Genomic DNA, 16953 nt, shown 5'->3' on the forward strand with positions numbered 1-16953 from the left:
AAACAAACGCTGTTGTGACAGTGATGTACACAGTTTTGATGGTATATATGCATCAATCTATCAATCGTTTGTTGTAAGATTCAGATAATTATTTTTTAAAAGCTAGATATTTTAAATGAGAATAAGAAAGTAAAGTATTTCCTTGTGCCCCCCTCTGATGCCCTACCTGGCCCCCCTGGCAAAACTTTGCTAGATCCGCCCCTGCACAGTTACCAGCTGTCAGCTACGTAGAAAAAGGATCCTGGTGTTATTTGTCTCTCAGAAACAGTTCATAACTTCCCTTCAACTCATTCATGTGACCTAAAAGATAAACCTGTTTCTCCATCACCTGTTCAGCTCTCATGATTCAGTAAGGACATCTCCTGGTTTCATCTTCATGTTTCCCTCTTACCAGATAACCAAACCGACATCATGACCAGCAGGTTTACAGCTGTGGCTCCAGCAAACATCAGCTGATACTAAAAATTAATATTAAATAAATTCTAACAACAGCTGATCAAGCTTAAACGCACTGCTGTTGTTTAGCGCAACATCCGCTGGCTTCCTCTTTCTGGCGCAAAGTGGGCGATAAACAAACAAGAGAGAAAAGCTGATCATTGATCAATTTCAACAGGAGAGGGGGGGGGAAAGAACGAGAGAAGAAGAGGCAGCTGTGCAGCTCCAGCTTTGTGTCTTTTTCCATTCTAGCTGAAGTACGGGACAAACTGCGTTCCTTTTCACCTCAATACGAAACGCGTAATATTTTCTCTGAATACGAGACGATTCTGTTTTTTACGGGACGGTTGGCAACTCTACTAACTAACCTTATGAACAAAATAAAGTTCAACATCAACATCATAGCACCCATCCAGCTGTATAGAAACTCCGTCATGCTAGCTAGTACGCAGTACGGAAAAAGTCAGCATAACGAAAATAAACTCCACCGAAACGTGGTTTATATCTGACCCGGATAGACTGCAGGTCATAACTTCTTACCTGAAGTTCAGTTCACCTGACACTCAGACCAGCGGCCGCCTCGGGTCTCTCCTCCTCCTGCCTCCCCTTTCCCTCATCCACCTGCTGGTCTCCACCACTTGCTAATGTTACTGAATCTTGGGAAGCTCCGCGATAGCCACCACACAAAGAAACGAGTAACGACCCCTATCTAAATCCCACTAACGCGTTCCTGATTTTGGCATAATAACTAGTTACCGTGCTCGTTACCACAATAATAACGTAGTTACTGTAACGCGTTACTTAATAACGCGTTAGTCCCAACACTGCTAGTCAGTCAATCACATGTCAGCAATGTGAAGCATTTAGGCATGTAGCCATGGTCAAGTTAATTTGCTGAAGTTGCTGAGAATCAGAATGAAGAAGAAAGGTGACTGAAGTGACTCTGAAAATGGCATGGTTGCAAAACAGAGCTTGACAACAGATAACAGATAAACAGATAGTTCATGCCAGATGGCTGGTCTGAGTATTTTAGAAACTGCTGATCTACTGGAATGTTTTTTGCACATTCTACCACACAAACATCTCTAGAGTTCACACAAAATAGTCTGAAAAAAGGAAGGCAGCAGTAACTCAAATAACCACTTGTTACAGCCAAGGTATCCAGAAAAGCATCTCTGAATGTGCAAGACTGTGAACTTTGAGGCGGATGGGCTACAGCAGCAGAAGACCGTACTAAGGCTCACTCCAGTCAGTCTAAGCTTTCTGTTCTTAGCTAAGAGTCACTAAGACTCAGCAAAATTTGACAAGAGAAGATTGGAAAATTATTGAATAAACAACATAAAAGCATGGCTCCATCCTCGCTTGTGACAATGGCCGAGGCTGGTGCTGGTTATGTAATGGTGTGGAGGATATTTTCTTGGCACATTTTGAGTCAACTAAGCATTGTTTCAACGCCTACCTGAGTATTGTTGCTGACCATGTCCATCTCTTTAGAATCATCCTGCATTAACCAGGACAATGCATCACTTCCCAAAGCTCAAATCAACTCAAACTGGTAACCAAAATCTAAATGCTGGCCAAAAAATAGTGGCTGGTGAGTGCATTTCACCTCTGGTCATACAATAATAATATAACAAGTCAACTTTAATTAGAGTACAAAGAGTACAAACAAAATATGAATTGTCACTTTGTGTGTGTGGGGTTTTTGTTTTTTTGGGGGGGGGGGGATTAGAGATGAACGAAGTTCGGCTTGTGCGCTATTCTCCTCCAGTATCTCAGCTTTTTTCTTATCTCTCTCATTCTAATGACCACAATATGAACCATATGGGGTTTTTTGTTGAAGCTGAAACCTCATCTTCTATATTTTATCCTGCCAGGTCGCACTGCCCTGAGTGAATTTGCATCTGATCGCGCCTTTTCATTTCACCTTGTATCCATTCACACCATCTCCATGTCTTCCTTGTGTTCTGCCTGAACACAAATGGGTCTAGATTAAATCCCCTTTAAGATCTTTTCATGTTGTGTTTGACAAATATGCACATTTCAGTGAAGAAAACACAAAAGTCATGCTATGGTGAAGCTGAATTTGAATTTAAAATTACTTTTAGTTATCGACTTACTACTTTTATAAGCTTTAAAATGTTAGGGGTGATATTAAGAGCACCTTATGAGTGAGTCATTTCCTTTAATTAATTGAAAAAAATAGGTATACTTTTCTAATATTATCTTTACGTTCTTTCATAAAATACTTTCTCAAAACAGCTTTATACTGTATCCATCAAACTGTCAAAATAGGTGGCAATGATATTTTTTCTTTCTGCCTTTTCTGAGGTCAGTACTGAATCTTTTTTTTTCAGAAATCATTCCTTCACTAAATATTTAAGGCTACCATTGGTGAGGACATCAGCAGCCTTCACAGTAGCCTCAGTCTGAGCGCATGCTCATTCAGCATCATGCTGCTTCTTCACAAATCAAGCCTGAAACATTCCCTTGTGTTGACCTGCTCAGTTCCTTTACCTGCGTCACTGAAGCCTAAGACAAGATGGTGATTGATTGCTTTCAGCAGGGGACCGGTGATGGAAATATCTACAGTCCAGTGGAGGAAAAAAACAGAAGAGGGATACAAACACAGAGAGGCTAGCCTTTAGAAATGACTCTTTTATTTTTAACTAAATTACCCCAGATGACCCAGAGATGCATATAAAAGACTTCTCTCTGACTTATTTATGTACTGTTAAAGCCACGGGAAAATATTGAATCGTGAAGTTTGTCCTGCCCCCCTGTTTCCCCACTTTAATTTCATCATCTTTACTTCCTGGCTGACAAGCTCATTTCTCCATAGTTAGGAAATGCGAACACGACATGAGTTTCTAAACATGGAAATCAGCACTTCCCTCCATGTCGTCTATGATGTACGACTGATTGATTGATTGAGGTTATCGCTCGGTTACAAAGAACTCAGAGAACTGCCGACGTGTGGGCTATACTGAGCAATGCAAACACTATTACACTTAGCTGGGAAGAGCAAAACAAGAGATGGCATGCAAGAATGAAGAGAGAAATTAAAAAAGATTTTTTTGCAGCCAATTAACAGCCATTATTATTATTATCATTATTATTATTAGCAGTGATACCAAACATCTTTTTTGGCATGGTTTGCTGATGGAGGTAAAAGTAGGTCTCTGTGGCAGTCACTCCTTGTATATCATAATCTAACTAACATTTCTTATTATACGTAGCCTGGGAACATTTACATCATTTACATTTTAGAAACAGTTGACCAAACCGACAGCTTGGGTAGCTTAGAAGGACGTAAATTCAAGTTTGTGCATTTTAGGATTTGTGAAGTGTTTTGGTGAGTTGTATGCATTAAATGCATAGCACTAGTCCTTGCACTGTTTTAATGCAGGACTATTCTCCCAGTAAGCTCTGGTTGACTTCACCCATGAAAAAAAGCAACAAAAATGGCAAAATGCCTAGATGAAATCAATGTAGGTCTCCAAGGTGTTGCTATTTTTTTCAGTAATAAAATAAACCAAACAAAAGTCAGCATGTTTTATATTGGTTAAAAATTACACCTACGTGATGCTGTTGTGGGGAGTGGTCTGTGGCGCCGCTGCGGGGAAGCTGACAAAACAGAGCGGCATCAGCAATTACGCCTCACCTGCATTTAAGAGGAATGAACTGGGTTCTATTGTTGTGTACCTGTGGCTGGCAGCTGCAAAGCTTCAGCTGGGTGTTAATCTCGAAATTTCTACTTTATTCCCAAAATGACAGTTAATATTTAAACTCAAACACCGAGCTGACAGCACAACTGAAGCGGCCTCTGCCAAATACAAAATGCTGTGTCTGTTTTTTGGACACTTTTTGTAGTTTTAACGACCAAAAGTAATACTGCCAATCTGTTACAACACTAACAAACAAAAATATCTTGTCTATGTGTGGGTTTGTTTGTTCATATTCATTAATCCTAATTGAGGGAAAATGTTTCATGAATTGTCATTTTTTTTTAACTTAAAGTCATATCACCCAGCCTTAGCTGTAGCTGAAAACATCTGCACCAACCAGTACTGTTGTAACTATTGTTAAAAATGGATGCCTCTTAAATGATTGTTTTTAATTTTCCCCCCATTGCATTGAAAATTGTAAGTATTTTCCAGGGTATCTCTACTGTTTGAAATTCTAGTATTGTAAAAATCCTAAAGGAAAGTGCCAAATAATTCATCAACATGTTATTATAGGCTCACCTTTAATTGCAGATCTGACAAATCTCCAATGTAAAACCTTTAAATATAATTTGATTTCATGCAGTGGTCTTCAAACAAACAACAAGAATAAGAAAGAGTGGAATAAGAGTGGAAAGGAAAAAATAAAAGAAGGATCAACTGAATAACAAAAGCAGAAAAGAGCTACAGCCTTAGAGGAGGGAAACTGTTCTTATGAAAACATTTTAAATAAGCCAAATAAAGACAGAGAGCCAATATGTGCAGGTAAACTCTAAGAAAATGGGCTTCATGTGTCAAAGCATTCAGAGCCTACTACCCATGATGTGACAGGCAACATGGCACTCGGTGTAAATCAACAAAGAGCACAGAGTATGCAAACAGTTCAGATCTCACTTCATATCAGTCAGTTTCACCATATATGTACATGTAAATCCAATGTTTGACTTTTCAATGACGTGCTGTGCCTTTTCAGATTTATAACATGTACTGTGGGCACAACTACTGCAGAGCTTCGAGCGGAGGGAAGTCATAGCAACAAGAAGAATGATGCAGAGAATAGCAAGGCTCAACATGCAGGAGACAAATCCCATTAAGTACACGGGTGAATATTATTCAGGGAAAAGAGATTTACCTTCATAAGCTGACGATTTTGAAATGTTTGGACTTGAAATTGTTCTCTTTGTGCTGTAAAACTGGGTTCAGACTGACACCGAAACTCAACAGTTTGCACTGAGGTTAGACTTTCCTCAAGAAACGGGAGTGCAGAGGAGAGAGAAAATCCTCTAACCCTGTTGTGTGGATGCACTGCGTGGGCTGCCAGGGTCTTTTACTCAGGCATCCAATAATATTGGTTAATTGCTAGATTTCTCTAGCCTCTCTCAACTTGCATCACGAGTAGGCGTGGAAGAGTTTACAGCAGGGGTATATTGCTGCTGACAGAATACAGTGTTCTCATTCACTCTCTCTCTCTCTTAATTGTCATTCCCCGCTCACAGGCACATTTCTCTGGCAGATTCCCTTGAGAGAGGTTTCCCCAGAATCTACGTAAAAGGATTCCTTCCCACGCCATGGTCTTAGGAACATCTTATTTTCATCCACCCGCGCTTTGCTCATGCAACCACACACACACTCCCTCTCACCCTGGCATTGTGTCCTTGTGTCTCCCTGCTCTCTCTTATATTTTCATTTTCTCTCTCTCTCTCTTGCTTTTTTTGCCTCTCTCTCTCTCTCTCTCTCTCCATTTTTAACCCCCACACCCCCCACCAGTAACTTATAGATCCTCTGTGGGAGGTAGCATCTCCCTCACACAGCAGGCGTGGGCCCTTACTCTGACAAATTACATGCTGGGCCCACCAGCTTTGCGTGGGGGGAGAAAAGCTTTAAGTTAAGAAGGAAGAATGGCTCTGATTGGACAGTGGAACTCAGGGGCTGTATCTTGGCAAGCAGTATTTGATCGGGCTCAGGGAAGAAGTGAGAAAGTACAGGGAGAGCTGCAACACCGTATATCAAACCCACAGTATCCTTTAAGAAATGACCACAAACCACACACTGCTTAAAACTGTCAAGCTGTCAGCTATAACAACAAAAACTGATGGCCAAACATTAGCCATGATAAGGTATAAACATTTGTCTCAACAGTGTGTAGCTTGAAGCTTCAACTTTGGTCTAGTTGATCTTTCTCAATAAATCACTTACAAGTGTTCCTTGGCTAACTGCTGGGCCAGAGAAATTGCTGTGGGATCTCGATCTAAGGCCAGGACCGTGACTTTGGGAACTGTGCTCAGAATTGCTTTGGTATGACCACCACCTCCAAATGTCATGTCCAGCACCACCTACATGTGAGAAAGCACAAGAACAGTTCTCACAACATGACTCCATATATGTGAATCATCTTTTATCATCACAATGTTAGTTCATCATTTAAGTGTTTAACTCACGGTGGTGCACTGACATGTGTCATGCATAGGCACCCACATTTTCACACATTGTCACCTTCCATTTTAGTCTGTGACACCATCTAGATCTGTATGGTAAAAAGTTCTGATTGGGGGAACTCCCCAGCCTCTTTATCAAGTTTAAAGTCTATACCTCAAGAACTATGGTACCAACAACAACAGGTGAAAGAGTGTGTGTTTATCCACATAACTTTTGAAGCACTTACCTGATTTTTAAAAATGAGGTCCAGGTTTTATATCATCAAACACATTTTAATACTACACAAAGATTACCATGGTAAATACAAAATGCAGTTTTTTACATGATGATTTCATTAATTAATGGGGAAAAAAAGTTAACCCAACCCACCTGGCTCTGTGTGAAAAAAGTAATTGTCCCCAAAACCTAATAATGGGTTGTGCTAACCTCAGAGGCAAGAACTGCAATCAAGGAGTTGTTCATAATGTGCAATGAGTCATTGAGTTTGGCCCCATTATCCTTGCAGAATTGTTTGAATTCTGGGTAGGGGGAGGGTTTTCGATTAGGAATGGGCTGTTTAAATCATGTCAAAACATCACACCTTGATATAAGTCTGGACTTTGACTAGGCCACTCCAAAAGACTTTATTTTGTGTTATTTTTCCATTGAGAGATGACTTGGTGGTATGTTTCCCTTCATTGTTCAGTTGCATAACCCAAGTGTGCTTGAGTTCAGGAAACAAACTGATAGCTGGACATTCAGGATTTTCTGGTAGAAAGCAAAATTCATGGTTCCATTAATTACAATAAATCGTCCAGGTCCTGAAGCAGTAAAGCAGTCCCAGACCACACTACCATGTTTGACTGTTCAAGTTTTGCCTCATTGTTCCCAAGAGTATTTTCCCAAAAGTTTTGGCGATTAACATTTGGTCAGAAGTGGATTTCTACTTGAAATGGTCTCATGGATGCCATTTTTACTCAGTCTCTTTCTTATTGCAGTATTATGAACACTACCTTAACTGAGGGCTCCAGTTTTTGTTGTTCTGGGCTCTTTTATGACCTCCTGAGTCATTGATGCACTCTTGGAGTAATTTGGTAGGCTCCTGGGAAAGTTCACCAGTCAAGTTTTCTCCATTTGTGTATAAGAGCTGGAGTTCCGAACCCTTAGGAATGACTTTGTAACTCTTTCCAGACTGATAGATGTCAGTGACTTTGGTCCTTTTTTAACATCTTTTACCCTTCTTCACTTTGTCAGACAGGTTCTATTTAAGTGATTTCTTGATCCAACAGATCTGGCAATAAGCAGGCATGGGTGTGGCAAGAGAAATTGAACTCCACTTTACAAAAATGTGATTAGTCACAGTTCATTCATAACTACAGGGGTCAATTACGTTTCACATAGGACTAGTTTGGATAATCGTTTCACCTTAATAAATGAAATGATCATTTAAAAAGACTTAACAAAAAAAAAAAACAGGAAGGGGGAAAATACCTTTTAACAGCACTGTATGAATGCATTATAGCTCAGACCAAGCCTTCAAAAGAATTCATTTGAATTTTTCACATTCAGTTCGGGGCAATCAAATTTAGCAATAAAGACGTTAAAAAGGAAGTGATTTCACGATCATTACAACACACTGAGGGGTGTTGTAATTAATAAAAAGTATTTTTCCCCCATCATGGAATAACAACATTAAAGCTAAAATTTACATAAGCCGTAAGTTCAAGGTAAACATGCTCAGTATATACATATAAAACTAACATTTATCCAAGGTATCCTGTACCTGGACTTGTTTCAAAGTAAGGTTGGGCGATATGTAAAAGTTTTCCAACCGACAATCGTCAGTCCAATAAATGACGATAAAGGCAATATGCATGTGCAGGCGCAGACTTTTTAATGGGTGGAGCAATGTAATCATGCGTGGATTTGCGCATTTAGAATTTATACATTTTGTTTGGAGGGAATATTTTACCTTCTTTTCTTGTTTGTTTCAGTATTAACATAGCTACTTTTTGGATTCTTCATTTATTTATTTATTTATTTAAGAAGGCAGTTGCTGTTTGTTTCCCTCCCCACCATTGTGTTGTTTTTTTTTATTTAAATAAAATGTTGTTGTTTTTTTTAACGGCTACTAGAGATGGACCGATCCGATATTACGTATCGGTATCGGTCCGATACTGACCTAAATTACTGGATCGGATATCGGAGAAAAATAAAAAATGTAATCCGATCCATTAAATATCACGAAAGCACCTCGCAAAACTTGCAACACGCTGTAACTCACCTCAGAACGTTAGCACTCGGAGCAGTATGCATCACGTGATAGAGCGGCTGTGGCATGTGGGACCTGTTGGTGGTCTGGATAGCATTTGGAGCTTCGCTAGCAACCCGGCATTTCATCTCCGACAAAGTTATCCCCGAGAGAAGTAAAGCAAGTGTGTAAGTCCATCTCTGAATGTTTGCAAAGCATTCCTGCGTTAAGCTTAACAAGCGACTGCCTCTTCTTGCTGCTACTTCAATCATGAAACTGCTTAATGATCAGCTGATCGGCTTTTCTGTCGGGAGTCCATGTCTCTAGTTTGCTTTTGGCCCACTTTGCACCAGAAAGAGGAAACCAGCGGCTGAACAACAGCAGCACGTTTAAGCTTGATCAGCTGTTGTTAGAATGTATTTAATATTACTTTCTACACCAGGATCTTTTTCTACGTAGCTGACGCTGGTAACTGTGCAGGGGCGGATCTAGCAAAGTTTAGCCAGGGGGGCCGATAGGGCATTAACATGGAAAAGGGGGCACAAAGACATACTTTTCTTTCTTATTCTCATTTAAAATGTCGAGCTTTTAATAAATAATTATCCAAATCTTACACCCAAAGTTTTAATTTGATGTAAAATGAATAGAAGTCAATTACTGTATATAGTAACTATTAAGTCTAATATACCCTAGTAAGCTATAGTACTTTTTCCTTTGGGAAGGTACCATCTGTGCAGTCTGCAATTTTGTTGAAGAAAGATGTTGAATCTATTTAATATTTCTTGAAAAATAATTGATTTCTGTGCATTTTTTTTCACACTGCATCAAATTAAGGTTGATTACGTCGATTAAGCATCATGAGGTGGAGCGTGAGGGGTGGTTCCCTATTTTTTATTTATTTATTTTTGTTGTTGCTGGGAGTTGGAACCCTATTAGTTAGGTTGCTTAATATTTACGCTAAGTACTCTTTAAAATACCAGAATAGGGAGGATGGTGTAGGTTTAAGTTCATTAGATTGATCAGTATTGCTGAACTATGAAATATTTTTTTTGCATACAGGTATAACAGAATAGCTTTAGTGTAGTTGTTGCTTTAAACTTGAGTATGAACTTATACAAAATGCAGCAAGATATTTAAAAAACAGTTTTGTTGATTAAAAAACACTATATCGGATTCATATCAGTATCGGCAGATATCCAAATTTATGATATCGGTATCGGTATCGGACATAAAAAAGTGGTATCGTGCCATCTCTAATGGCTACTGCCTTTCTTTCTTTCTGTTATGAATTTGAGTAAATGAATCGCTGCATTTGGGCGCACTCTGAGGAGGGTGCATTTGTTTGCAGATGGAAGAGGGTGCCATTAAACAGCCCTATTATTTTTTCCATTGACCGCTTCTCTTAGCTTCAACCAACATTATTAGCAAACATACTCATGGGCAAATGAATAAATCGCTCTTCTAAAAACGATCAGTGAAAGGCTCAGCCTATCATAGATAGTCGATATATTCGTCCAGTCGCCCAACCCTTATTTTAAAGCCACAATTATAAAGGCCTATAAGTACCAAAGTACCTCCTGATCATAATGAAATAAATGTAATTTCAAAATGTCTCAAACTAAAGGGCAAAAGCTGGCCAAAAACCGAGACAGACTGTCCAATATTTTAACTTATCTTAACCTTAATGTCGGCAAATATCTCTCCAAACTATGTCTGAAAAATGTAGCTTATTGAACAGTTCGTCATGTATACATTACAAATAAACAATACAATATTTTCCCCCAAACCTTATTCTGCAACTTTCTTGGCTGTGACAGGAAACCCACACTCAGTGCACCAACAAGCCTGGGAGCGCAACCTAGTCAGCAGGCAAAATTTTTCTTTAGCACAGTCTTTAGCCTGTGGCAATAACGCTGTGTAAACTGTGACTGATTGACAATTTCTGGTAAACTTAGTGGAGCTTTTATTAAAAGTTTAATCATTATGAACATGGTGGTTAGCACTGTCACCTCACATTAAGAAACTCCTGGGTTTGAATCAAGGCTGGGACCTTTCTGTGTGAAGTCTGCATGCTCTCACTCCGTCTGCGTTTGTTCACTTTGGGCTCTTGATGTGAATGTGAGCGTGGATGGATGTCTGCCCTGTGCCAGACTGGTGACCAGTCCAGGGTGTACCCCGCCTCTCACACCATGGCAGCTGACCCAGAAATGGATGGATGGATGCTAATCCAGAAATTCCAGATGAAGATCTGGACTGCATAATGCATACATTTTATATAAATATATAAATATAATATATATATGTTAATAAATAAATAGAAATGTTACTTAAGTCATATAAAGTGTCTGTTTCACTGAAACCAATAGCTATTCTTTTGCTTTTAGTCCCAAATTCACACAGAATTGTCACCTGACTTTGTAGTTTCGATCGGTTTTGCAGAGGGCTTTAGCATCTTTAGCCCACTGTTTTGCTTTGACGGCTCAAAACTTCGCTGAACTTTAGTTCACTCCCCCTGCAGGAAATCAGAGTCATTTTAAACAGCAGGAGGCAGTTGTTTTCAGCAACAAAGCTCTGATAAACTGGATGTGATGATGTGCTAATGCAAATGTATTCATGTTAGCCTTAGAGCCTAAATTATACTGTAAGAACTTTTTTGAGAAGCTCTAACACATTTGACTTGATACTTGCAGTTATGGAAATGCCTGAAAACAAATATAAACACTTCACCAAATCCCGTAATTCAAGGTAACTAAACCAAAATTAATGGAAGTGCTGTTATTATGTTAATGCACATGACCTTAATCCTCACACAACAGACTCTTTCATCATACAACCGCCTTGATGAAGAGAACACTCCCAAGTCGCTCCCATAGGAATCTTTCTCATCTCTACCAACCTTCTTATCAATCCAATTCAAGAGATTACCTGATTAAATAAAGACCATATATGTACCGTTTATCAGTGGTGAAGCAAACTTGACATGCATCATCATTTCAGAAGCTATAGACACATTCAGCCCGCAGTTTCCAGTTAAAAGGGTTACTCACTGTTTTGTCTGTCCTAAAGAGATCTTGACCTCAGCCTTTTTTTTAAACTTATAAACCTCTTTGCTTTCTTTTCCCTTGATATTGCAGTGTTCTGCTGATAGACAATAATTGTGTCATACACACGCACACTAGTGCTCAGCATGCATGTACAAGACACCATCAGACAGGCCCTAATGGATCGTGTCTCATCATCAATTTAGTTGTGAAGTCATGGCCTTAACAGTCAGCTCAATCGCTGTTAGTGTGCTCTTTGTTTCAAGTGCAGCAGGGAAGCACTATAGTAATAAGGCTGCAGGAATCCCTGTAAACCAGAAGAGTCAAACTCAGTTCACTGGCTGCACGCAGGCCGATTCGATCTCCACCACTCCTTTACAGTATGCGCTGTTTTTACAAAATTAGGTGCAGTTTCAACATTATGTCTATTCAATCATTCTACTTTGATCACAAAGAAATGCTATAATGCATCAGCAGGACACAGTGGTTTAACCACCTTTCTTTGGTGTGGTATGAAAACCTTTGTCAGTAAGAAGACTGTAAAAGTGAGGATGATTCAGACCTCTGACTCGGATTAAATTAACAGTTCAGACAACCAATCACATGATGTGATCCATTCTTAACAACTTATACCCTCCTTTCTGCAATTTTCACACTTTTCAGAGCCAGCCTGGGGACCAGATTGGACCTTTTGGCAGGCCAGAACTGCTGTGAAGTCACCATACACTACCTGCAAACTGTTTCGTCAGTTCTTGATGTAAAAAAAGATCAAGTCAGAAAGATGAGAAAGTGAAAAAACTATTGCCTTGATTTCATTGTGGTGTTCCTCAGTTTTTTAGCACACAAGTTTCTGTTTGCTCCATAAACCAACTCTTATTCTATTTTACTTTTTTTAAAGCACTGTAAGAGAAGACAAGCAAAGGGAAATTGTGTTTGAACGTTTGTTAAAAATATTAATCATCGACTTCAAAATAATCTCATATGTGGATGTCAGTGTTTTTTTTATTTTATTAATCAAGTATTGAGAGCAGGGCAGTCAGGAAATGTTTTACGCAGGATATATGTAACGCTTATCGACCATTCTGCGGGGTCTTTGCTGTTACCAGCTCAACTAAATAAGACGTGCAAAAAAAAGAAAAGTTTTCCTATCCAGACATTTTTCCTTATATATTCTTGACTGAGCCTGCTACAAAAAAAGGAAAAAAAGAAATCACAGCCTGTTCAATCAGTGTCTGAATGGTCTGAGACTGTCTGAATAATTCGCTAGATTATCTTTTACTTTTCATCTTCTACATGTCTGCTCCGTGATTTATTATAATGTCAGCAAATGGTCGGGAACAGATGTAAAAGGACACAAAAGGAAATGCCAGCTATTTCCCACAAAAACATTAAACATGTCGATCGATAGTGACGTTGAAGGTGGGGTGTGTGCGTGCATGTGTGAGGGAAGAAGTGATCAATGGCGGTTCCCTCTCCTTTCCAGCGCACAGCAGCAGATGGGGAGGGGGTGTGGGCTAGTGGGATGAGTCACACGCATAATGAACTTGCCTGTTGTGCTATTCAATACAAAAAAGGAAAACGAAAACAGAAACACAAACAGCAAAAGTAGGCTGGCTTTTATCAAACAGTCGACACAAGCAAACGGGAGACAAACTGGTCCTCTGCTGGAGGGTGAGGCACTTGTCACAACAATCTTTTGTCACATCTTGAGGGAGCTGTGGCCAAAAGAACAAAGGTAACGCTGATCTATTTCACCAGTTCAAATGACAGACAGACAGCTGATGCTCAATATTCTTAGAGGCAGTTAGCTGGAAATGCAAATGCTGAGTATTTATTCTTCTTTGTATAACTACTGCACCAAGCACAGACACTCCATCTGTACAAGGTTCAGCAAAAGTTTCGCCTCCTTCACACACACGCACAAACACACGCATGCACAAACCAAATAAAGTTACCTAAAAATTGAGTGCATGTCCAAAGGGAAAAAAAGGAAGCCTTATCTTTACAAGGTCATTTACAAGGTAAACTAAAAATCTGGTTCCTATGCTGGAGGATAACAAGCTTTTTCAAACGACCTGAATGCTGCTGCAAAAAAGAAAGAAGGGAAAAAAACCCTCCTCCCTCCCTTAAAAAAAAAAAGAAAAGCAAACCTGCTACTTCTGCCACCAGATGGACACAAGAACTTCTTGAAAAGATTTGGTGATAATAGGTTTGGCGTTTGAAATGATGATTAACACCAAACTTGGGAATGACTCATTCACAATATTTTATACCGAGGGGTTTTCAGCAAGGCTTTCACCTAGGCCATGCCTTTTGCAGAGAATGCGGCAGATTGGAATCAAACCAGAACAAGATGCAGGTGATTCTCGGTAATGCAATGCCAAGAATGATCTTTAAAACAAAATTACTTACTCCAAGTCTGCGTTTCGTACTTCGTCTGGAGTGTGCAATATCTGCCTTTCCCAGCAGAGGGAACAGGAGAGTTAGGAGTGGCCGAGTGGTGCAGTCCAACAGTGAAGCAGCAAGGTGCTATAATGCAGGACACCTCAGCAGTCATCCCACAGCATTTTTAATGAGCACTTTTTTTCTCAAAGTAAAAAGACAAATGCTTCATCAGTTCATATGTCAAGTCAAAGAGAGATATTTTACATACATATCTAAAAAATAAAGCTTTTGCATCAAGCAAACAAAAAACAGCTCGTGCACCAGTATATGATATCCTGGCCATGTGGAAAAAATGGGCCTCATCTGAAGCTTTCTTATGGCTGAATTCATTAGGAAAAGACAAACAGGAACCTGAGAGAAGCCTGAGTACTCACCTAAATCCTACTTGTGACTCCCCAGCCCAGGTCAGTTACAGTGGGGGATCTAAAATGTCATTGAGGGGAGTTTTTTCAGATCTTGTTACACTAACACACAGACCATTAGGGAGACAGATACACAGGTACAGGATCGCTTTTCTTGTCGCGTCCGTTGCCATGGCAAGAGTGGAGGTAACCGGTTTGCATTTCTTTCTCTGTCACACAAAGTTCATGGCGAGACACAAGTGTGCCCAGTTTTAGCAGGATGTTTGCAGAGCACAGAATGATTCATGTGGAAACCCTGATATAATCAGTGATAATAATGCGGGATTTGGTGGCTGTAGAGAATAGTCCGATGGCTACACATCTGGCCAATGTGAACTTGACTGGACATAAAATCTCACTGCTATGTTCCAACTGTATCTCATGCCCGAACCTCCGCAGCACAGCCTCAAACTGTCTGTTTCATTACTGCTTCCACACACGTTTTGACTTTAACTTCACCAGGTAGGAGGCAAATGTGTCCAACACAGATGGCCAGTGAAAGCAGACATGAGATTATCTTGATGGTGATCACTCATGTCTGACACACATACATGACTCACCTACCTAAACTTAAAGTGGACTTAACATATGACAAGTGGACTGAGAGTGAGTAAAAAAAAAATATATATATATATATATATTTTTTAAAAGTGTGGGTGAATGAGTGAGCGAGTGAGAATGAACAAGTGATAGGGAAGCACAAAACTGTTGACAAAACTCTTTGCCAGAATGCTCCTGCCTCTGCGTATGTTGAATTAATCTCTCTTTTGTTAAAGGAATGCTGCAAAGTTACAACAAATACTTTCATTCCTCATCTATTCAGCACCGCTTGCACTCTTTTGGCACAAGTTTAAATAAATGTGCTCGAGGAGGTATTTGAGCTAGTTAAGACAAGACACGTCTATGCACGCAAAAACAGCAGTAGTTCATCTGCCAACAATAACACCCGTCTCAAGTTTGTAGGTCATTTATAGCCTGAGAATGAGCAAATCATGTTAGAGGCACTTAGAAGACATCAAGAAGGCCAGACTTTTTCAGAAGTGCCTATGCAAGGTTAAGTATCCTTTTCAGAAACACAAATTAATGATGGGAATTTTGTAAAGAAAGGAGAAAAAAAAAGTGGCACAGCAGGGGACAAACTTTGTCAAAACTCAGGCAAGGAAATTAACTCATGACGCTATTCCAGTGGCATGAGGTTTGGGTTTTGCTCTTACTTTTAAAGGATTAAAAGCTAAAATATAAACTATTACAGTTCTGTTTGCTCCATTCCCTTGCTTACATCTAGCATCTAAAAATGTGAGAGAAATTGGATCCTTAATGGATGACCTTTATGCACAGCTGTTCAAACCTGGTCTGGTCTAATCTATTGGCCAAACCCTCGGTCTTCCTGTGGTCCACTTCTGCCCAAAGTTAAACGTCAAAATGAATAAACAGATTATCTCCATTAAATCTTGCTGATAGTCCTGAAACAATGAATTCTACTTATCTAAATGTCATCATTTGTAAATGTCTAGATAGTATACAAATAATAGAAAATGACTAACAAGGTGAAGAGCATGTAGAAGTACTAAAGTACTTCTCATTTACATTTAAGAGACATTTAAGAGACATATCTTATTGTGACCATTATGACTATTCTAAATTCCAAAATGACTACATGGTGTGTTTTTAAATACACTCATTTGCTATTTGATTAGATACACCTCTATCTAGGAGAATGGTCAGCCTGCTTTGAGCTGATAGAAAGGCAACAGTAAAGAACAACTTATTACAAACTAGGTATGCAGAAGAACATCTCTGAGTACACAAACATCAAACCCATGGCTACAACAGCAGAAGACCACATCAGGTCCTGCAAGCTAACAACAGAAAATCGATGCTACTGATTTGTCCTGGCTCATCAAAACTGGACAATAGAAGATTGGAAAAAACATTACCTGGTCTGATGAGTCAATTTCTGCAGCCAGATTAAGATGGTAGAATTTAGTGTAAACAACATGACAAGGAAGGTCATTAATATATCCACCTTTGTATCAGTGATTCAGGCTGGTGGTGTAATGGTGTGGGACATATTTTCATGGCACACTTTGGTCCTGTTAATACCGACTGAACATAAAAAATACATCACAGTCCAACTGAGTATTGCTGCTGACTATGTCCATTCCATTAGGACCATAGTGTCTGATTGCTGCTTCTAGCAGGATAGCGCAAAGCTCAAATCATCTCAAGCTGGTTTCCTG

General features: G+C 39.5%; 1 protein-coding gene across 5 annotated transcripts in view; it reads right to left on the reverse strand.

Annotated features, from left to right (window-relative positions):
• mettl15 (methyltransferase like 15) overlaps window positions 1-16953 on the reverse strand; it is a 62085-nt gene that overhangs the window by 19751 nt on the left and 25381 nt on the right. For 4 of the 5 annotated variants that reach the window (XM_040010969.1, XM_040010970.1, XM_040010968.1 and 1 more), the window contains 2 exons: window positions 6357-6493; window positions 4018-4062 (listed from right to left, as the gene is read on the reverse strand). In XM_040010969.1, the coding sequence (XP_039866903.1) occupies window positions 4018-4062; window positions 6357-6493 (182 nt within the window). The remainder of the gene's footprint in view (window positions 1-4017; window positions 4063-6356; window positions 6494-16953) is intronic. The other variant, XM_040010971.1, reaches the window with a different exon arrangement.

Source organism: Simochromis diagramma, unplaced genomic scaffold (genome assembly GCF_900408965.1).
Source record: "Simochromis diagramma unplaced genomic scaffold, fSimDia1.1 OVJJ01000603.1, whole genome shotgun sequence".
Taxonomy (NCBI): Eukaryota; Metazoa; Chordata; class Actinopteri; order Cichliformes; family Cichlidae; genus Simochromis; species Simochromis diagramma.